General features: G+C 42.6%; 1 protein-coding gene across 1 annotated transcript in view; it reads left to right on the top strand.

Annotated features, from left to right (window-relative positions):
* Positions 1-23718, top strand: part of LOC126337062 (circadian clock-controlled protein daywake-like) — a 65696-nt gene that overhangs the window by 38887 nt on the left and 3091 nt on the right. The window contains exons 4-5 of the mRNA XM_050001391.1: positions 126-259; positions 6474-6623. Coding sequence (XP_049857348.1) covers positions 126-259; positions 6474-6623 — 284 coding nt within the window. The remainder of the gene's footprint in view (positions 1-125; positions 260-6473; positions 6624-23718) is intronic.

Below are 23718 nucleotides of genomic sequence, written 5' to 3' on the forward strand. Positions count from 1 at the left end.
CTCACCAGGTAGAATTTTGTTATTTGCTATCCTTCCTGGTGTTGCAGTTTTAATGGCCTCTTATGAATAAACTAAGATACTCTTGTTGTTACTGAGATACTAAAACATATTCCCTTTTTTTGCAGGACAGATCTGGAGGGTCTAAGTCTGGATCTGTCAGTGTCCTTCCCACACATCTACATGGTATCTGACTATGACATCGATGGCCGCATTCTGGTTGTTCCGCTTAAGGGTCGCGGAGAGTTCCGAGGGAATTTCAGTGAGTTGCCATGCAAACACATTCGTACATCTACATTCATGCAATCTGCTGCAGTACTTCAAATTGTACCATATATTAAGGCTTCTTCCTGTTCCATTCACATATGGGGCACGGTAAGAATAATTGCATGCTGTACTTAATCTCATATTTCCTTGGCGATTCTTACACAAGTAGCACTCAGGTGGTATTAGTATATTCCTAGATTCAACACTTACAGCTAATTCCTGAAATTTTGTAGGTATGCTTCTGTGGGAATTTCATCTAGCTTCATGTGTTCAATGGTTCAGTTCTTCCAGCATCTCCGTTACACTCTCCCATGGGTCAAACAAAACTGTGTCCATTTGTGCTGCTCATCTTTGTATATGTTCAAAACCTCTCTCAATTCTATTTGCTAAGACTCTCACACATTTGAGAAACACTGTAGGTTTGCCCGAAAAGTGTTTTATTGACTGATTGCATTTCCCTAGTATTCTACCAATGAACTAAAGTCTGACACCTGCCTTATCTATGATTGAAACTATGTGGACATTCCATTTCATATCCCTAGGAATTGTTACTCAGGTGGTTTGAGAACAGTTTTTGACACAAGCGAATAAACATTTGCCTCTTTACCCCTCCCTTGTACACTTTCATACGTGTCAGCTTTTGCTACTCATTGTGATATGCACTGTATACAAATTGTGCACTTGTACCTTCGGGCATTCTTCTCAGCTTGCTGTCCTAAGCAGTTGCTACTTATTATGATACAGCCTCTACAGAAATCTTTGCTTGTCATCTCAAGTGACGGCTTGTGTACCTTGGGCCTCACCCTAGCCCTGATTGTTACATTGGGGTTTCTTAATGATATAAAAAGTGTAGTGATGCACAGAGTGTAACTGTCATTATAAAATAATATACTTGCTTAATTAAGATGAAATATAAAAGTGAAAAGATCTCTTGAACTACCCCTACCAGTATTACATTGTGTGTCCATATTGTATAACAACTTTAAATACTTCATATCAACTGAAATTCATCTATGTGACGATTTCTTGAGCCAAATGGAGTGTATTAAATGTGATTTTCATGTTGGCTGACACATCGGTGTGTCTGTTCCACCCTTTAAGGGACCCTTCAGAATATAGGAGAGGATTCAATTTGATTTTATGGGTACTCCATTAACAACTTTTTATGTTGTTAATGGGAGCTAAAAGAACATAAAAAATTCATTTTCCCAATGTGTTCGTGAGTGTTAGTTAATATCAATATAAACTTCTATACAAAACTGCCTCTGAAGTTAAAGAAGAGACCCAAAGCATTTATCCTGGAAGCAAAATGCGGAGTTAATGGTTCATTTCATATAAACTCAAATGAAAGATGGGCTTAGTATGTATTGCTAGAGGTGCATTGCATGATTTCGTTTTTAAATTATTAAGACCCAGATGTTATACCAGGTGTCCCTCAGCAAGGCTGAAAAGTGTGATATGGCTAAGGCCTAATTGTTATTCATCTTAAATTTAGCATATCAGATAAAATTAGTTGCAATCTTAGGCTTTTCACAGATGATGTGGTAACCTGAGAGAGAAGAGTACATAATCCACTAAAAATTGTAGCAATGTCCAATAATATCCTAAAAAAGTATCAAACCAGTGAAAGTGTAAGTTAGTCCCTATTAGTTGTACTCTAGAGAAATATAAAATTGTGCACTGCATAAACACAACAGTGAACAAACTATGACAACACGATTTATCAGACAGTCATATCATACAATTATCTTGAAGTAAACAAGGCACATGAGTATGAGGTAGAATGATCATAGGCTTTGTTCTAGATGAAGCTTTGGTTTATTGGTAGGGTGCCATGAAGTACTATCCATCTATAAAGAGACTGCTTACAAAACACTTGTACAACCTATACTGAAGACTGCTTTAGGCGGATCTGTATCTAGTTAAATAAACAGGGGACATCGATTGCATAGAAAGAAGGATAAAGTGTGAATGTGAATGGCCACAAGTGTGTTGTTGTTATTCCAAGTGGGCACATAAAATTATTCTTACATGAAATTTTGTTTGTAGTGAGAACAAAAATGATGTTCTCATTTTACAGCATTTGTATTTGTGGTGCACTTCAATTTTTGCGAAGTGTTCACATTGTGGTGCAGTGTTCCAGGAAGTCAGTGAGCAGCGAGCTTGAAGTCAAAGAAAAAGGTTATCATGGAACTTTTGTGAACAGCTTTGGATATCTTTGCTGGGGTAGATGTGGGATGTTTCCACTGTTGGCTTTGCTGTTTGTCCTCTGGTGTGGGATGGTGGCATCACATAAGGTCATGATGTTTTCCTTACTTTACTGCAGGGGCTCTCTGCTCATTAAGTTCTTCAAGTGCGGAACCACAATCAATGTGCAGCACTTTGAAAACACTTTGCAGAAGCTGTGACATGTCATAAAGCCAAATGCCTGGGAAAGTTGTTGGATGGAGTCACAATAATGGCCGCCAACACACTGCCAATCGAATGAAGGCTGTACTTCACCAATTGGGCTGGGAAACACTGCAGCATCCTCTGTACATCCTAAATAATTTGCCATATGGTTTTTATGTCTTTGGTGACCTGAATAAAGACTAATGTGGACATCCGTTTCAGTCAGAGAAGGATGTGCATGGGTGGGTGCGGCTGTGGATCCATCAGCAGCTAACCATGTTCTATAAAACAGGAACTATTTGTCTCATCTCCCAGTGGGTTGAATGTCTTAATGCTTGAGGTGATTACTTTTGAATGGAACCATTCTGTGATCTTTTTGGCAGGCATTTGCTTTTCATTTGACTATCCCTTATAGAAGGCATGGGAAATTAAATATTGTGTGTCAAGGTTTCTATTTCACTCTTCCTCTTTGACATCAGCTTCTATCCATCAAGATGAATCTGTCAATTTCCAGTGATTTCCAATTGATGTTTCGATTTGAACAAGAAGTCAGCTAAAATTCCATATATGCTTCCACTTTCCTTAATGGATATGAGAAATTTATCATTTTTAGAGCCTTCTTATGTTATGATGGAAGAAACTAAATGCAATTTCTTTAGTGTCCTTGGCATTGTCCAAGCTGCAGTATTTTGATGCTTTTTCAACTTAACTATATTTATTCTGTAGCTCTAACTCTGAGATGGATTTACCCTAAAAATGGTTATCAAAAACACTGGATATCACTGGGATATGATGGATACTGCTTTGTTCAGACTGCATGCTGAACAAGTAATATGAGGGTGAGTCAAATGAAAACCTTAAATATTTTTTAATTATTATTTACTATGCAGAAATGGTACAAAGCTGTATCACTTTTCAGTGTAATCTCCCCCAAGCTCAATGCAAGTCCTCCAGTGCTTACAAAGTGCATAAATTCCTTTAGAAAAAAATTCTTTTGGTAGTCCGCACAACCACTCATGCACTGCGTGGCATACCTCTTCATCAGAATGGAACTTCTTTCCTCCCATTGCGTCTTTGAGTGGTCCAAACACATGGAAATCACTTGGGGCAAAGTCTGGTGAGTATGGTGGATGAGGAAGACACTCAGAATACAGGTCTGTGATTGCTGCAACTCTTGTACAGGCAGTGTGGGGCCTTGCATTGTCATGTTGCAAAAGGACACCTGCTGACAGCAATCCAAGTCGCTTTGATTTGATTGCAGGCCGCAGATGATTTTTTTAGGATATCTGCGTATGATGCACTGTTGACAGTGGTCCCTCTCGGCATGACGACTTTTTCATCCCAAAAGAGAGTCAGCATAACCTTCCCTGGTGATGGTTCTGCTCGAAAATTCTTTGGTTTTGGTGATGAGGAATGGCGCCATTCCTTCCTCGCTCTCTTCATTTCCGGTTGGTGGAAGTGAACCCAACTTTCATGCCCAGTAATGATTGTTGCAAGGGAGCCATCACCTTCTCATTCAAAGCATCAAAGAAGTTCTTCACAAGCATCAACACGTCATTCTATCATTTCAGGAGTCAGCTGCCGTGGCAACCATCTTCTAGACACTTTGCGAAATTGGAGCACATCATGCACAATGCGGTGTGCTGACCCATGAATAATCTGTAAACATGCTGCAATGTCTTTCAGTGTCACTTGGCGGGTTTTCCTCCATTATGGCTTCAACTGAGGCAATGTTCTGTGGAGTCATAATTCGTTGTGGCTGACCTGGACCATGAGCATCTTCCACATAAGTCATACCATTTGCGAACTTCCTACTCCATTCGTAGACTTGTTTCTGTGACAAACATGCATCACTGTACTGAACCTTCATTTGTCGATGAATTTCAATAGGTTTCACACCTTCACTACGCAAAAACCGAACAACAGAACACTGTTCTTCCCTGGTGCAAGTCTCAAGTGGGGCGGCCATCTTTATACTGATACTGCGACGGTAAGTGTGTATCTGCACTATGCTGCCACCTACAGGCCATTCTGCATGCTGTTTGTAGCACACTTACCAACTTAGAGGATAACGGCATGAAATTTTGATTTGTTATTACAAATTTAAGGCTTTCATTTGACTCACCCTCGTATCTTACCAAAAGCATTCTGATTCTAACCATGCCATGTATGATGTGATCGAAAGAGGGGCAGTATGTCAGCCACACCTGTGTGTGAATGCCCTTCTCCCCTGAGCAGTTTTCCAGTCTCTGTATTAACAAATTCCACATAATGCTTAGTCAGGACTTACACCACTCTAAGAGTGACACAATGTTCACACTAATGTGAGGAATATTCTTAGCCATGAACATGTCATCCTCAGTTGAATAATTAAGCTTTCTGTCCAAACTGGTACCTGTCCCCCCCTACTCTCCTGGATATTTTCACTAATTTGGAATGCTTGACTGTCACCAGTCTTCTAGTACAGATCTGACAATACTAATGCTAACTTCAGCACATAAAAGTACTACCTCTTTCTACACCCCTGTCAAATAAGCTCAGAGATTCAAGGTAGGCCTCTCCTTTCCTAGAAGCGGTGATACCTATTTTTCATGGTTTAGTATCACTTTAATGTTGTGGTTGTTAGAGATGGGATACAGCCTGTGGTGACCAAGATCAGGGCAGGAATAAGTTAATGCCTTTTTTAAGTACAAATTCTATCATTCACATCAGAAGACTTAGAAAAATCATGAAAAACCAAAAATTCAAGATGGCTGGGTATGAATTTGAACTCTTCATTCGCCAAATAGGAATTCAATGTCTTAACCATTGGTGCTTTATCATCTAATACACTGTATATGTGTCTCTCAAAAAATATTGGCTATCTCACTACGTAATCACTCAACAGATAACAATAACAATCATTTTCTAAGTAATGGTGATTTAAACAATGACAATTAAAGACCCAAAAGTGAAATAGTAGTAGGCATTGTCTCCTTGTTTAGGGTTCAGATACACTTCTGTGCTGTGATGCACAGATATTTAACACATTAACTGCATACATAAAGCAACAAACTGGATAGCCCTGCAAATTACAAGAAAATTAAACAACACCAGCAATTAAAAGATGGTAAGGTTTTGGACGCAAAGAAACCAGAATTACAATAAAAATCACAAGGAAATGCACAACTTCCTGACTTTCTGGAAATTCTGGAGCAATGTAGCCACTGTGTCAGTGTTACATCCCTGCTTGTTCAGCAAATATCAGGCTCCACTAAGCTTTGTATTCACCCTTGATAGCTATTAATATGAGGTCTTACATATCTCTGAATATTCATGACCGTTTGAAACTGAAAGCAGGGCAGTAAGTGGTATTTCAGTTGAGCCATCCAAGGAGGCTTCATTTTCCAACAGAAGCATCAGTTGTGTTACACTTTGTCATTCACAATTTGGAACTCTGTAAAAGCTTTCCCAATAGCTGCTTAACTTGTGCTTCCAGGAGAAAATGTAGATTCTAAAACAGCATAAATACTGCCTAAGACTGATTTTTAAATATATGTTAAAGCTACAGTGGACTGTACATAGTTTTGAGTTACAACACACTAAAAATATGTTCCTTTGATATGCTCTCAGTTAAACCATTCGACACACAAACTACAGGAATTAAATAGTTTTATGTCATTACTCACAGCATGATATGATTTGGAATTTTCATTCAGTAATAGGATAATCAACAAATGCAACCTGCTTTATACAATCCAACAAAATTTTCTAAAAAGATGTCTTGTATATGATAATTTAACTAAAGAAATATCACCAAAAATTTCATATATTTACAGCGGATGTAAAAGGTGACATCCATGGAAAAGGAATGTTGGTGAACATATCAGGAAAGCAATATCTGCAAGTGCAGAAATTAACTGCCAGTGCAGATGTGAACGACGCTGTTCCTCAGATAATCAACAAGGATAAGAGCACAGAAGCTATCAGTAAGTAATGACTTGCTAATTGATTAATAATGTAAAATTAGTTTACTTACCTCAGCTCAGTACAGCCGATAGAAAGACAAAAAAACAACCGAAAATTTAAGTTCCTAGCTTTCGGAATAAATGTTCCTTCATCAGGGAGGAGAGAGGGGAAAGAAAGGGAAGAAGGGAAAGTGGATTTAGTTACTCACAACCCAGGTTATGAAGCAACAGGGAAAGGAAAACAGGGAAGGTAGCAAGGATGGAGGCATGGTTGTCTGAGGGAAGCCAAAGATATTCTACTGCAGGTACTGTGCCAGCTTCAAACCAAAGAGGATGCATACAGAAGTAAAGAGGTGTATAGTATAAAGATGTAGGATGGAAAGATGCATGAATGGCTAAAGAGGAAAGGGAAAGAGGAGAAGACTGAAAAGTAAATGGGAGTGAGGTTGTTTAACGTAGGTTCAGTCCAGGGGGATGGCGGGATGAAAGGATGTGCTGGAGTGCAAGTTCCCATCTCCGCAGTTCAGAGGGACTGGTGTTGGGTGGGAGAAGCCAAATGGCACATACAGTGTAGCAGGTTCCTAGGTCCCTAGAATTATGCTGGAGGGCATGCTCCGCTACTGGGTATTGGACATCTCCTAGGCGGACAGTTCGTCTGTGTCCGTTCATACGCTCAGCCAGTTTAGTTGTTGTCATACCAATGTAAAAGGCTGTGCAGTGCAGGCATGTCAGCTGATAAATGACATGTGTAGTCTCACAAGTGGCCCTGCCTTGAATTGTGTATGTTTTCCTAGTAGCGGGGCTGGAGTAGGTGGTTGTGGGGGGATGCATGGGGCAGGTTTTGCAGCGGGGTCGGTTACAGGGGTAGGAACCGCTGGGTAGAGAAGGTAGTCTGGGAATATTGCAGGGTTTAACAAGGATGTTACGGAGGTTAGGGGGACGACGAAAGGCAACTCTGGGTGGTGTGGGGAGAATTTTGTCAAGGGATGATCTCATTTCAGGGGTTGACTTGAGAAAGTCATATCCCTGGCGGAGTAATTTATTGATGTATTCGAGGCCAGGATAATATTGGGTGACAAGGGGGATGCTTCTGTGTGGTCTGAGGGTAGGAATATTGTTGTTGGACGGGGAGGAATGTATTGCTCGGGAGATCTGTTTGTGGACAAGGTCTGCAGGATAGTTGCGGGAGAGGAAAGCACTGGTCAGGTTATTGATGTAATTGTTGAGGGATTCGTCACTGGAGCAGATACGTTTGCCACGAATACCTAGGCTGTAGGGAAGGGAGCGTTTGATGTGGAATGGATGGCAGCTATCAAAGTGAAGGTACTGTTGTTTGTTGGTGGGTTTGATATGGACAGAGGTGTGGATGTGAGCTTCAACAAGATGAAGGTCAACATCCAGGAAGGTGGCTTTGGTTTTGGAGAAGGACCAGGTGAAATTCAGATTCGAAAAGGAGTTGAGGTTATGGAGGAAATTAAGGAGTGTTTCTTCACCATGAGTCCAGACTACAAAAATGTCTCTATAAACCTATACCAGGCCAGGGGAAGCAGCTGTTGGGTCTTCAGGAAAGCCTCCTCCATGCGGCCCATGAAGAGGTTGGCATAGGATGGAGCCATCCTGGTTCCCATGGCAGTTCCCCTGATTTGTTTGTAGGTCTGGCCTTCAAAAGTGAAGTAATTATGGGTGAGGATGAAGTTGGTAAGTGTGATAAGGAACGAGGTTTTTGGAAGATCTTCGGGTGGGCGTTGGGAGAGGTAGTGCTCAAGGGCAGAGAGACCATGGGTGTGTGGGATGTTTGTGTAAAGGGATGTAGCATCTATGGTCACAAGAAAGGTTTCAGGTGGTAGAGGAGTGGGAATGGATTTGAGGCGTTCTAGGAAGTGGTTTGTGTCCTTGATGTAGGATGGGAGTCTGCAGGTGATAGGTTGGAGGTGTTGGTCTACCAGAGCTGAGATACGTTCTGTTGGGGCTTTGAAGCCTGCTACAATGGGACGGCCAGGATGGTTCTCTTTGTGGATTTTGGGTAATAGGTAGAAGGTAGGGGTACGTGGCTCAGGTGGAGTGAGTAAGTCTATGGAAGCCATTGTGAGGCCTTGTGAGGGACCTTGGATTTTTAGGATTTTCTGCAGCTCAGTCTGAATGGAGGGAATGGGATCCTGGGTAACAGCTTTGTAGGTTGAGGTGTCGGAGAGTTGACGCAGTCCTTCTGCCACATACTCCACACGGTCAAGTACCACAGTTGTGGAGCCTTTATCTGCCGGAAGGATTACAATAGAGCGGTCTGTTTTCAGCTGCTTAATGGCACGGGATTCAGCTGGGGTGATGTTGGGGGTTGTCGGGATGTTCTTCAAGAAGGACTGGGAGGCAACACTGGATGTGAGGAATTCCTGAAATGTCTGCAAGGGATGGTTTTGGGGGAGGGGAGGAGGATCCCTTTGAGAAGGCGGTCGGAACTGTTCTAAACAAGGTTCAACACTGGGTCTAGTATTTGGGGGCTGTGTTTGGGTGGTGAAGTGATATTTCCAGTTGAGGTTCCGGGTGAAAGAGAGGAGATCTTTAACCAGGGCAGTGTGGTTGAATTTAGGTGTGGGGCTAAAGGTTAAGCCTTTTGATAGAACAGATGTCTCTTGAGGAGAGAGGGATCTGGATGAGAGGTTTAGAACTGAATTGGGGTTGGTGATATGTGGCATTTGACTGTGGTTATAGTTGAGATTTGGTCTGTGTGGGGTATGTGCTGGGATGGGGGGGTTTGTTGACGGTTCTGTTGTGGTTGGTGTTTGTGAGGGATAGGGAGAGGGACCCCACTTCTTAGGTGTTGCACTAGCACTGTGGATAGTTTTTTCAGGTGGTGTGTGGCATGGGACTGAAGTTTGCGGCTGGCTTCTAGGATGATGTTCCTGAGTGTGTTCTCCAAGCAAGGGTTTGAGAGGTGGAGGACTTTGAAGAGAGATAGGAGCTGTTGGGAGTGGTGGTTACATGAAGTAGTGTAGAGATTCAGGAAAAGTTGGGTAAGGGCTAAGGATTGAAGGTTCTGGAAGTCCAGGAGAGATTGGTGGAAGGACGAATTGCACCCAGAGATGGGAACTTTTAAGGTAAGTCCTTTAGGGGTAATTCCAAAGGTTAAGCAGGATTGGAGGAAAAGTATGTGGGATTGCAGTTTGGCTACGGTAAACGCATGTTTCCGGAATGAATGTAAATAATGTGGTATAGGATTAGGGTATATAGTGGGTAACTGGTGGGTAGGGAAATTAAATAACTAAAGTTAGAATAGTAATCATAAGAAGGAATAAAACACGGAAGGAAGGGCGAGAAAGAAAGAAATTGTGTCGGTAACGTTAAATACCAAAGAAAGACCACCAAATAAGAAAAATACGGAAAAAGTTGACCAGACCAAGCAAGTATGTCCAGATCAGGGGAAAAAGAACACACGCTGCTCAAAAACAGAGATAGCGAGTAGCGAAAAAAAGATCGCGCGTGACGCAAAAAAGTTCGCGCGTGCCGTAAAAAAGATCGCGCGTGCGCAAAAAAGATCGCGCGTGCCGCAAAAAGGTTCGCACGTGCCGCAAAAAGGTTCGCGGGTGGCGCAGAAATGTTCCAAAAAATGTTTCCTGTGGCAGAGAAAGATAGGCAATGGCACAAAAATATCACCAGCAACACGAAATCGACGGAATTGGATGATACTGATAGGTGTGGAAGAGATTGTTGGCAGTGATTGTTGGCTGGAAAACAGCGAATAACGAACGTTAAAACTATGGAATATTAAATAATGGAATGTTAAATAAATAAATCAATAAATAGAAAAAGAGAAGTGGACTATAAACCGAACAAGACAATAGGAGGCAAATGAAACTAGCACAGTTGGTGACGAGTAGAAAGTGTTTAGATGACAGATGTAAGTGATAGCTAACAAAAGGGACAAAACAATGAAGAATGTGGACCATATAGGTGATCTAACTAATTAATGGAAAATCTCATATAAAGATGTGAAACAATTGCTAACAAAGAGATAGAGGGGTTGGCCAGTACTTAGTTCAGTACAGCCGATAGAAAGACAAAAAAACAACCGAAAATTTAAGTTCCTAGCTTTCGGAATAAATGTTCCTTCATCAGGGAGGAGAGAGGGGAAAGAAAGGGAAGAAGGGAAAGTGGATTTAGTTACTCACAACCCAGGTTATGAAGCAACAGGGAAAGGAAAACAGGGAAGGTAGCAAGGATGGAGGCATGGTTGTCTGAGGGAAGCCAAAGATATTCTACTGCAGGTACTGTGCCAGCTTCAAACCAAAGAGGATGCATACAGAAGTAAAGAGGTGTATAGTATAAAGATGTAGGATGGAAAGATGCATGAATGGCTAAAGAGGAAAGGGAAAGAGGAGAAGACTGAAAAGTAAATGGGAGTGAGGTTGTTTAACGTAGGTTCAGTCCAGGGGGATGGCGGGATGAAAGGATGTGCTGGAGTGCAAGTTCCCATCTCCGCAGTTCAGAGGGACTGGTGTTGGGTGGGAGAAGCCAAATGGCACATACAGTGTAGCAGGTTCCTAGGTCCCTAGAATTATGCTGGAGGGCATGCTCCGCTACTGGGTATTGGACATCTCCTAGGCGGACAGTTCGTCTGTGTCCGTTCATACGCTCAGCCAGTTTAGTTGTTGTCATACCAATGTAAAAGGCTGTGCAGTGCAGGCATGTCAGCTGATAAATGACATGTGTAGTCTCACAAGTGGCCCTGCCTTGAATTGTGTATGTTTTCCTAGTAGCGGGGCTGGAGTAGGTGGTTGTGGGGGGATGCATGGGGCAGGTTTTGCAGCGGGGTCGGTTACAGGGGTAGGAACCGCTGGGTAGAGAAGGTAGTCTGGGAATATTGCAGGGTTTAACAAGGATGTTACGGAGGTTAGGGGGACGACGAAAGGCAACTCTGGGTGGTGTGGGGAGAATTTTGTCAAGGGATGATCTCATTTCAGGGGTTGACTTGAGAAAGTCATATCCCTGGCGGAGTAATTTATTGATGTATTCGAGGCCAGGATAATATTGGGTGACAAGGGGGATGCTTCTGTGTGGTCTGAGGGTAGGAATATTGTTGTTGGACGGGGAGGAATGTATTGCTCGGGAGATCTGTTTGTGGACAAGGTCTGCAGGATAGTTGCGGGAGAGGAAAGCACTGGTCAGGTTATTGATGTAATTGTTGAGGGATTCGTCACTGGAGCAGATACGTTTGCCACGAATACCTAGGCTGTAGGGAAGGGAGCGTTTGATGTGGAATGGATGGCAGCTATCAAAGTGAAGGTACTGTTGTTTGTTGGTGGGTTTGATATGGACAGAGGTGTGGATGTGAGCTTCAACAAGATGAAGGTCAACATCCAGGAAGGTGGCTTTGGTTTTGGAGAAGGACCAGGTGAAATTCAGATTCGAAAAGGAGTTGAGGTTATGGAGGAAATTAAGGAGTGTTTCTTCACCATGAGTCCAGACTACAAAAATGTCTCTATAAACCTATACCAGGCCAGGGGAAGCAGCTGTTGGGTCTTCAGGAAAGCCTCCTCCATGCGGCCCATGAAGAGGTTGGCATAGGATGGAGCCATCCTGGTTCCCATGGCAGTTCCCCTGATTTGTTTGTAGGTCTGGCCTTCAAAAGTGAAGTAATTATGGGTGAGGATGAAGTTGGTAAGTGTGATAAGGAACGAGGTTTTTGGAAGATCTTCGGGTGGGCGTTGGGAGAGGTAGTGCTCAAGGGCAGAGAGACCATGGGTGTGTGGGATGTTTGTGTAAAGGGATGTAGCATCTATGGTCACAAGAAAGGTTTCAGGTGGGAGAGGAGTGGGAATGGATTTGAGGCGTTCTAGGAAGTGGTTTGTGTCCTTGATGTAGGATGGGAGTCTGCAGGTGATAGGTTAGAGGTGTTGGTCTACCAGAGCTGAGATACGTTCTGTTGGGGCTTTGAAGCCTGCTACAATGGGACGGCCAGGATGGTTCTCTTTGTGGATTTTGGGTAATAGGTAGAAGGTAGGGGTACGTGGCTCAGGTGGAGTGAGTAAGTCTATGGAAGCCATTGTGAGGCCTTGTGAGGGACCTTGGAATTTTAGGACTTTCTGCAGCTCAGTCTGAATGGAGGGAATGGGATCCTGGGTAACAGCTTTGTAGGTTGAGGTGTCGGAGAGTTGACGCAGTCCTTCTGCCACATACTCCACACGGTCAAGTACCACAGTTGTGGAGCCTTTATCCGCCGGAAGGATTACAATAGAGCGGTCTGTTTTCAGCTGCTTAATGGCACGGGATTCAGCTGGGGTGATGTTGGGGGTTGTCGGGATGTTCTTCAAGAAGGACTGGGAGGCAACACTGGATGTGAGGAATTCCTGAAATGTCTGCAAGGGATGGTTTTGGGGGAGGGGAGGAGGATCCCTTTGAGAAGGCGGTCGGAACTGTTCTAAACAAGGTTCAACACTGGGTCTAGTATTTGGGGGCTGTGTTTGGGTGGTGAAGTGATATTTCCAGTTGAGGTTCCGGGTGAAAGAGAGGAGATCTTTAACCAGGGCAGTGTGGTTGAATTTAGGTGTGGGGCTAAAGGTTAAGCCTTTTGATAGAACAGATGTCTCTTGAGGAGAGAGGGATCTGGATGAGAGGTTTAGAACTGAATTGGAGTTGGTGATATGTGGCATTTGACTGTGGTTATAGTTGAGATTTGGTCTGTGTGGGGTATGTGCTGGGATGGGGAGATTGAGTAGGGTGGCTAGGCTAGGTTTGTTGGCTATGAGGGGGGTTTGTTGACGGTTCTGTTGTGGTTGGTGTTTGTGAGGGATAGGGAGAGGGACCCCACTTCTTAGGTGTTGCACTAGCACTGTGGATAGTTTTTTCAGGTGGTGTGTGGCATGGGACTGAAGTTTGCGGCTGGCTTCTAGGATGATGTTCCTGAGTGTGTTCTCCAAGCAAGGGTTTGAGAGGTGGAGGACTTTGAAGAGAGATAGGAGCTGTTGGGAGTGGTGGTTACATGAAGTAGTGTAGAGATCCAGGACAAGTTGGGTAAGGGCTAAGGATTGAAGGTTCTGGAAGTCCAGGAGAGATTGGTGGAAGGAGGAATTGCACCCAGAGATGGGTACTTTTAAGGTAAGTCCTTTAGGGGTAATTCCAAAGGTTAAGCAGGAACGGAGGAAAAGTATGTGGGATTGCAGTTTGGCTACGGTAAATGCATTTATCAGCTGACATGCCTGCACTGCACAGCCTTTTACATTGGTATGACAACAACTAAACTGGCTGAGCGTATGAACGGACACAGACGAACTGTCCGCCTAGGAGATGTCCAATACCCAGTAGCGGAGCATGCCCTCCAGCATAATTCTAGGGACTTAGGATCTGCTACACTGTATGTGCCATTCGGCTTCTCCCACCCAACACCAGTCCCTCTGAACTGCGGAGATGGGAACTTGCACTCCCATTTACTTTTCAGTCTTCTCCTCTTTCCCTTTCCTCTTTAGCCATTCATGCATCTTTCCATCCTACATCTTTATACTATACACCTCTTTACTTCTGTATGCATCCTCTTTGGTTTGAAGCTGGCACAGTACCTGCAGTAGAATATCTTTGGCTTCCCTCAGACAACCATGCCTCCATCCTTGCTACCTTCCCTGTTTTCCTTTCCCTGTTGCTTCATAACCTGGGTTGTGAGTAACTAAATCCACTTTCCCTTCTTCCCTTTCTTTCCCCTCTCTTCTCCCTGATGAAGGAACATTTATTCCAAAAGCTAGGAACTTAAATTTTCGGTTGTTTTTTTGTGTTTGTATCGGCTGTACTGAGCTAAGTACTGGCCAGCCCCTCTATCTCTTTGTTAGTAATTGTTTCACATCTTTATATGAGATTTTCCATTAATTAGTTAAAATTAGTTTACTGCCTGATGAGTGTCGTAATGAAAACTCAATCTCATTGCTATCAAGAGAGGAGATGTAGATATGCCAATAGGATCAGACCTTGTTTCACTGTACATGTTAAAAAGTACAAAGCAAGATTAGAAATAGAAGGTTTAATATAGCAAGAGTCTCTTGGCAGGGAATTGTAGACTGGTATGAGCCTTTTTTGGTAAGGTAATGATTCGAGCCAAATATACACTCCTGGAAATTGAAATAAGAACACCGTGAATTCATTGTCCCAGGAAGGGGAAACTTTATTGACACATTCCTGGGGTCAGATACACCACATGATCACACTGACAGAACCACAGGCACATAGACACAGGCAACAGAGCATGCAGAATGTCGGCACTAGTACAGTGTATATCCACCTTTCGCAGCAATGCAGGCTGCTATTCTCCCATGGAGACGATCGTAGAGATGCTGGATGTAGTCCTGTGGAACGGCTTGCCATGCCATTTCCACCTGGCGCCTCTGTTGGACCAGCGTTCGTGCTGGACGTGCAGACCGCGTGAGACGACGCTTCATCCAGTCCCAAACATGCTCAATGGGGGACAGATCCGGAGATCTTGCTGGCCAGGGTAGTTGACTTACACCTTCTAGAGCACGTTGGGTGGCACGGGATACATGCGGACGTGCATTGTCCTGTTTTAACAGCAAGTTCCCTTGCCGGTCTAGGAATGGTAGAACGATGGGTTCGATGACGGTTTGGATGTACCGTGCACTATTCAGTGTCCCCTCGACGATCACCAGAGGTGTACGGCCAGTGTAGGAGATCGCTCCCCACACCATGATGCCGGGTGTTGGTCCTGTGTGCCTCGGTCGATTGCAGTCCTGATTGTGGCGCTCACCCGCACAGCGCCAAACACGCATACGACCATCATTGGTACCAAGGCAGAAGCGACTCTCATCGCTGAAGATGACACGTCTCCATTCGTCCCTCCATTCACGCCTGTCGCGACACCACTGGAGGCGGGCTGCACGATGTTGGGGCGTGAGCGGAAGACGGCCTAACGGTGTGCGGGACCGTAGCCCAGCTTCATGGAGACGGTTGCGAATGGTCCTCGCCGATACCCCAGGAGCAACAGTGTCCCTAATTTGCTGGGAAGTGGCGGTGCGATCCCCTACGGCACTGCGTAGGATCCTACGGTCTTGGCGTGCATCCGTGCGTCGCTGCGGTCCGGTCCCAGGTCGACGGGCACGTGCACCTTCCGCCGACCACTGGCGACAACATCGATGTACTGTGGAGACCTCACGCCCCACGTGTTGAGCAATTCGGCGGTACGTCCACCCGGCCTCCCGCATGCCCACTATATGCCCTCGCTCGAAGTCCGTCAACTGCACATACGGTTTACGTCCACGCTGTCGCGGCATGCTACCAGTGTTAAAGACTGCGATGGAGCTCCGTATGCCACGGCAAACTGGCTGACACTGATGGCGGCGGTGCACAAATGCTGCACAGCTAGCGCCATTCGACGGCCAACACCGCCGTTCCTGGTGTGTCCGCTGTGCCGTGCGTGTGATCATTGCTTGTACAGCCCTCTCGCAGTGTCTGTATGGTCGGTCTGACACACCGGTGTCAATGTACTCTTTTTTCCATTTCCAGGAGTGTAGGAATCAGCAATACTGATAGTATGTATTAAAAATCATTGGAAGTGGAGACAATAGTTTCAGTTGTACAGTCATGTAAATAATTGAGAATATTGCAAAAGTGGATGATGTGTAAATCCAGAGCTTGGTTAATCACTTTGGGGAGTGGGTAGCATTGTATTGCCAGCAGTAACATGCATGCGAAGTTTAGCTCTAAATGCACCAGGTAAAATGTTTATTGACAGCTAATTGGTGATAGTGTTCTGTGTGAGGATTGGGTATGTATCTGTCCTAGTATACTAAATGTCTATGCAGCCCCAAAGTTTTGCACCATTTTCACTGGGTTTCTTTAAAATAAAAATTTCGCAGAGACAGACACACCGAAAAACTGGAGATACAGTTGGAAAAATTGGAAGGGCAATGAAGGCAATACTGCCTGGTGTAGGGAGAGTGTTAAGTTTCTAGCCTAACAAACAAATTAAGTTTGGAAGGTAGGAGACGGATACTGGCAGAAGTAAAGCTGTGAGTACCGGGCGTGAGTCGTGCTTCGGTAGCTCAGTTGGTAGAGCACTTGCCCGCGAAAGGCAAAGGTCCTGAGTTCGAGTCTCGGTCGGGCACACAGTTTTAATCTGCCAGGAAGTTTCAAATTAAGAATGACAGAAATGTCGTAATACCAATTTATTTTTCCATATAATACCTGTGTACACGAATACACTAGTGGGCACGCTCAGATAACTTCTGCAAACCTTTCAAATAAAAGGTCTCCGATTTCGAGTCCAACCAAACATTCACAGCATCAATCACTGCATAATCATTGTCAAATCGTCATCTGTTGAGGTTTTCTATAGATGTGGGAAAAGAAAAAAGTCTGATTGAGCCAAATCTGAAGAATATGGTGGATGATGTAATAATCTGAATCCGCGGTTATGCAGAGTTTCCAGTGCTGCGAGGGCTTTGTGTGCACCGGTGCATTGTCCTGATGCAAAAGAACCCCATGCTCCAATTTCCCGTGCCAATTTCCCATGCCTCTTTTCCTTTATCTCATCTCTCAGATGGTGCAGGAGGGTGGGATAGTATGATGCATTGATAGTTATGCCCTTTTGTCAGTAATCCACCATAATTACCACTTCTGCATCCCAGAAGACCGATGACATCACCTAACTGGCTGATTTTTGCACCCGGAATCTTTTTGGGGTAGGGGATGAAGAATGTTTCCATTGTTGCGATTGTTTTTTAGTCTCAGGCTCAAAGTGGTGAACCCATGTTTCGTCCATTGTCACATACTGTGCAAGAGAGTCGTCTTCACCCACTTCAAATTGGCAAACGATTTCTTCTTACAGGTTGTAAGCTTCTTTCTTTTGGTCTTCAGAATGCACCAGCAATATTTCAGGGACCGAAGGATACCCACACAATGTCTGGCTGATGATGTTATTATTTTCAGCCAAGATGAGGAAATGTATGCTGAAAGATTATAGGCAATATTTGACAGACTGTGCAGTGCCTTACCCTGTCCCTTGTTGAAATAACATTTTGCTGCACCCGTGATAGAATATTTATGACAGAGGATAGACAGAGAGAATGTCCCACCAGATTCAAAACTGGTAGAGGCCATGAAGAAATATCCAGAACTAACGAATGAATATGAACTACATGCATTCCGAGGCCTTGCACACTGTTATTTCGAGATCCAAGTGCTCACCACATTGGAAAAACTGAACACAGCTCTGACAATGGCTCCCACATTAGCTTATCCAGGTTTCATGAATCCCTTCACCCTGGCTATTGACCCCAGTAATTTTGCAGTTGGGGCAGTCTTATCACAGGATGTCAACAGAGAGAAGCATCCAATTTCATTTGTTTCTCACTTATAAACAGAGCCAAATGCAATTACTTACAGCAGAAAAGGAACTACATGCATTTGCTTATCACATAAACTAGAAATGATGTCTCTTAGTCAGCTGAGAATACACTGTAGTTACAGATCTTGCAGGACTGAAGCGGTTGCTAAACCTAAATGACACCAGTAGCAGATTAGCGAGATGGGATTTGCATTTAAATGAGTACCTATTCTAAATTGTTCATTGACCCAGAAAGCCACACAACAATGTTTATGGACTAAGAAGGTAAATCAAGGTAGTTGTTATTGTGGCCTTATGTCTGGAAACTGTGTTTTTGTGTAACTCCCTCCCCAGGTCTATTCTGCACAAGCATCTTCACCTTTGCATAAATACCACAACCTAACCTACTGTAGTCACACCTTAGTCTCTCACTACAAATCTTGTGCCCCATACTTACTTCCATTATCAAACTGACAGGATGCATCCTAAGAATCAGTCCCTTCTTTTAGTCAAATTGTGCTGTAAATTTCCTTTCTTCCCAATTCAATTCAGTATCACCTCATTTGTTATCTGGTCTACCCATTTAATCTACACTGCCACATATCAAGAGCTTCTGTTCTCTTCTTGTCAGAACTGCTTATCATCCATGTTTCATTTTCATACAAGGCTACAATGTGGACAAATACTTACAGAAAAGATTTCCTAACACTTAAATTTATATTAGATGGTAAAAAATTCCTCTTTTTCAGAAATACTTTTCTTGTAATCCCAATCTGCATTTTATACCCTCTCTACTTTGGCCATCATCAGTTACTTTGCTGCCCAAATATACTGCCTGACAAAAGAGGTGAAGCTTCCACAAGGGAATTAGGAAACAAAATGAAATACCATGGTTGAGAGGGTATGTGATATTATTTCAGTGATTACTAAATTAACTCAAATTTGCAGAGTACTAGGCAGTATAATCCCCCTTACCAGTATGAATTTGCATCCCATATGGCCTGGAAGCATGTTCTGATTCAGGAGGAAGAAGTGTCATAAATTCATCATGCCCTCTCCTGTGATAAGTTGGCCCACAGGTGTTGTAACTGGTCCTTGATATCCTGGCTACTGGTGCTGGGATGGAATTGACATCCGAACTGGTCCACAGATCTGGGTATCTTGTTGGCTATGGGAGTACCTCATCATCATGCAGAAAGTTCATAGAGACACATGCCGTAAGTGGAAGAGCATTTCACTATTGAAATATGGCACCACAATCATGTCTTATTAGTGGTAACACATGAGTACCCAGGATGTCCATGACATGCCATCAGAGTTCACTCAGTCTCTACCAGCTCTGATGTGAAGTTATACATCATGGATCTCCATATCTTGACAAAAAGAGTAACATGGTTGTGCTCTCCAAAACATTGGAAGAATGGAACTAACCTCTGATCACCTCAGGTCACACTGTACTCACCAATAATAGTCATCCAGGATAGTGCAGAACTGCATGTCATCACTGAACACCATGTGATACCATTCATCCACATTCCATGTTTCCCACTCACAGTTCCATTCCAGATGCACATGTTTGTGTTGTGATGTTAAAGGTGGGGGATGGTATTCCTTAGTCCAGACACTGTTAGTCTTCAACCAGTGGTTTGGGATGACACAGAATGTTGCAGAACCTTGAGTACAAGTATGCATGTGCTCAGGTTCCCAAGCAGCCCAACATCAGGCCACTGTCACACTCAAATGCCCCACAGATCTGGATACAGCACTATTCAACCAGCCAGCCAAATGAAGACCCACATTAAAGCCCTTTCAAACTGTGTCAAGTGCTGATACTGCTGTGTCACAGGAATACAAGGCATCTCCATGTTCCTCACATTCGTCACTCATCATCTGATGCTGTTCACACACATTAGATAATCTACTAGGCCTGGTAGCAACACTAAACAAGAATAACACTAATGCACTCTGATGGCCATGCTACATGTCACAGAGAATTGCAACTCTTAGTAGTTTACATACCCACCAAAGGTGTGTACATGTATGAAATTGCATTGATACCTGGCCATGTTTTTCTGGGTGCTTCACTTTCTTTATCAGACAATGTAGTTAAGCGCATCTACTACTTTTAGTGTCTCATTTCCTAAAATAATTCCCTCAGTATCACCTGATTTAATTTGGCTACATTCCATTATCTGTTTTGCTTTTATTAATTTACATCTGATAATCTCTTTTCAGGGTGCTACACATTCCATTCAACTGCTCTTCCAAGTCTTACGCCAACTCAGAGAGAATTAAAAAGTCATCAGCAAATATTAAATATTATTTCTTCCCCCAGAACTTTAATCCAATACCAAATTTCTCCATGGTTTCCTTCACAGCTTTTTCAATGTACATACTGAATAACATCAGGGATAGACAACAGTCCTGTCTCTTCTCAACTATGGCTTCCATTTCCTGTGATTTGACTTGTATAATTGCAGCTTTGTTTCTATGCAAGTTGTAAATAACCTTTTGTTCAATGTGTTTTATGCTTGCTACCTTCAAAATGTATTCCAGTCAGCATCTACAAATGGTACAAATGTATGTTTGCCTTTCTTCATCCTTTCTAGGATAAGTCAAACGTTCCATATTGCCTCGCATATTCCTACATTTTTCTGGAAGCCAAACAGATCTCTCCTGAGGTTGGCTTCTACCAGTTTTTTTCATTATTCTGTAAATACTTTGTGTCAATATTTTTAAACCATGATTTAGTTATTAAACTGGTGGTTTGGTAGTATTCACATCTGTCTGAATCTGCCTTATTTGGAAGTAGAATTATTACATTATTCCTGAATCCCAAGGGCATTTCACCTGTCTTGTATATCTCGCTTACCAGGCACCACAGATATCTACAAGTCTGAAGGACTTTGGATGTAAAGTCAGCTTATTGCAGCCAATAGTTAAATCAGAAAACAGAAGGTTTTGGACAATCAAAGATAAGGCAAGGAGTGTACCAGATTTGGCAATGGATGAATATTCAACACACAGCTCTTCAACAAAATGATACATGGAGATTCAATACCCAACGAGATGAAGCTAGGTTACATTAATACAATATTTAAGAAAGCGGATCGCAAAATTTGTTCAAACTATCAAGGAATTGGTGTTACAAACACATTAATGAGAATTTTTGTGAAAGTAATTGAAAACAAACTGGAAAAAAATTTTAGAACCCAAGAAGAACAATGTGAATTTACGGCTGGGAGATCATATGTAGACCATATTTTCACATTACGACAGATTTTGGAGAAAGAAAGGGAAAAATAAAAAAATATAGGATTTATTTTCATAAATCTAGAAAAAGCGTATGGTACTGTTCCAAGAAAATTACTTTGGAGAGCACTACATATGGCAAACATAAACCCTTTCTTGATTAAAATAATACAACAGATGTATAAAGATAACATTTGCCAAGTGAAAGTTGGTAATAAACTTTCACTGAAATTTAGAAAAAGTAAAGGCCTTTTACAGGGCTGTCCCATGTCATCATCATTATTTAAAATCTATATGGATATTAGCCTTAGAACATGGTCTCGTAAATGTAACAGTATGAGATTAGATATAAGAGATGGAGTTTATCTACATCATTTATTGTTTGCTGATGATCAAGTAGTCGTAGAACAAGATGGGGAGGATGCTAACTATATGTGCAATCAACTAGCGGTAGCATACAAAACTTGGGGTCTGAAGATTAATTGCCAAAAAACAGAATACTTGACTAATGATTCAGATGAGTATACATTGAAGGAAAGAAAATCAAAAAGATAAACACTTTCTGTTATTTGAGATCCATTTTAAAAACCGAGGGAAAATCAGAGTAAAAAATCAATAAAAGAATTAGTAGCGGCCGGAAGGTCTTTGGGATGCTTAACTCAGTCTTATGGAGCAGGAATGTAATGAGCAGAACTAAAAAATTAATTTACAAATCCATATTAGAGAGTGTGATTCTGTTTGGAACGGAGACCTGGACAATTAACATGAAGCACATTAAAAAATTACAAGCTCTAGAGATGGACTTTTGGAGAAGATCGGCAAGAATTTCCAGGAAAGAAAAGATAAGGAACACCGAAATAATACGGGGAATGGAAATAAAAAAAAGAATATATGACACAATAAATAGGAAGAAATTACAGTGGTATGGGCATGTAAGACGAATGGAGACAACCAGAATACCAAAATTGATACTGGAGTGGGAACCAGAGGGGAGAAGAAGAAGACGACGACCTATGACCACCTGGCTTGAAAATTTACAGCACACAATGAGGAGAATGGGCACAGAGGAAGAGGACACACAAGATCGAAACACCTGGAGGAATATTTTGAAAATATAGTCTAAGAACGTTTATTGTTTGTATTGTAATTTCCAAGTAAATTATTATGTTGGAGATAAGCCTCTGTAATGAGGAAAAGCTCAAAATAATAAATAATAATAAAAATGAATATTCAGTAACATTATAGTATTCAGCTGCCTATAATAAACACAAAACCTAAACTTTTGTTCTCCTGTTTGTGATTTTTCCTGGGAATTATACTCAGGTTTCATTTGATGGTTCTCTAGGCTCACTGAACCCAACTTCCAACAGTTCATTAGTCATCTCTTTGCTTAAGGCTTGTTGACTATATCAAATTCTGTATTGTCATTGAGCCTTGGTTACTGCTCACTCCTCCTATATGTATTCTGTGTTTACTATGGATGTTGATGGAAGAATATCCCATTTCCGGAAAATATTAGAGAAGCTAAGTAGCACTGAGAAATTATTTTCTGGTCCTCCAGTGAAACTTGATTTAATATAGTAAGTGGCTGCTGTTATACTGATACGAGTGCTTGGTCTGTTCATCTCCCCATACTGTGATCAGGAGGACAATAATTTGCTATCTGCATGTCCTGTTCCTTGGTAGATAATTCAGTCATGTCTTGCGAGTCTATACTGCCTTATAAGAAAGTGACGTGTTCAGAAGGAAGAAACAAAATGAAACTTCATGGTTTGAGAGTACATGTGATGTTATTTCAGTAATTACACCATCAAGTCAAATTTACAGAGAACTAGACAGTGTGAGCCTGCTTGTAAGTATAGTGTTGCAGCACATCTGACCTGGATGCATGGACTGATTCAGTTGGAAGGGTATCATAAAGACATTACATCCTATTTTGAATCAAACTGGCTCCCAATCATTGTGAATGGTCCTTGATATTCGGGATAATGGCACTGAGACAGAGTTGATATCTGAGCTGGTCCCACATATGTTCTATCGGCGACAGATCTGGGAATCTTGCTGGCCTTGAGGTACAGCAACATGTCCCAAGGACAGTGATACAGATGTGTGCCCTGGATGAACAAGTATTGTCCTGCTGAAATATGGCATGTGAGGTAACACATGGGGATGCAAGATGTTTGTGATGTACCATTGTGCTGTCAGAGTACCAGCTGTGATCTAAAATCATAACCAATGGCTCCCCAAACCATGACACCAAGAATAACATGGCTGGGCCTCTCTAAAACATTGGAGAAATGGGACTGCTCTTCAGGTCACTGTTATACTCACCAATGATGGTTACTGAGGGTAGTGCAGTGCTTCTTGGTCTCAGGCCCACTCCAAACAGTGCCATTAGTTTTGTGGCACTGATGACAGCCTACAAATGGGTCAGTAATTCCCTAGCCTGGCTGTGTCAGTCTCTGACCAGTGATATGGGATGACACAGAATGTTGCAAGGAATCCATCACTTGTTCTTGGATAGCAATCATGGCTGTGAAGGGGTTACAA

This window comes from Schistocerca gregaria, chromosome 2 (genome assembly GCF_023897955.1).
Source record: "Schistocerca gregaria isolate iqSchGreg1 chromosome 2, iqSchGreg1.2, whole genome shotgun sequence".
Classification (NCBI taxonomy): Eukaryota; Metazoa; Arthropoda; class Insecta; order Orthoptera; family Acrididae; genus Schistocerca; species Schistocerca gregaria.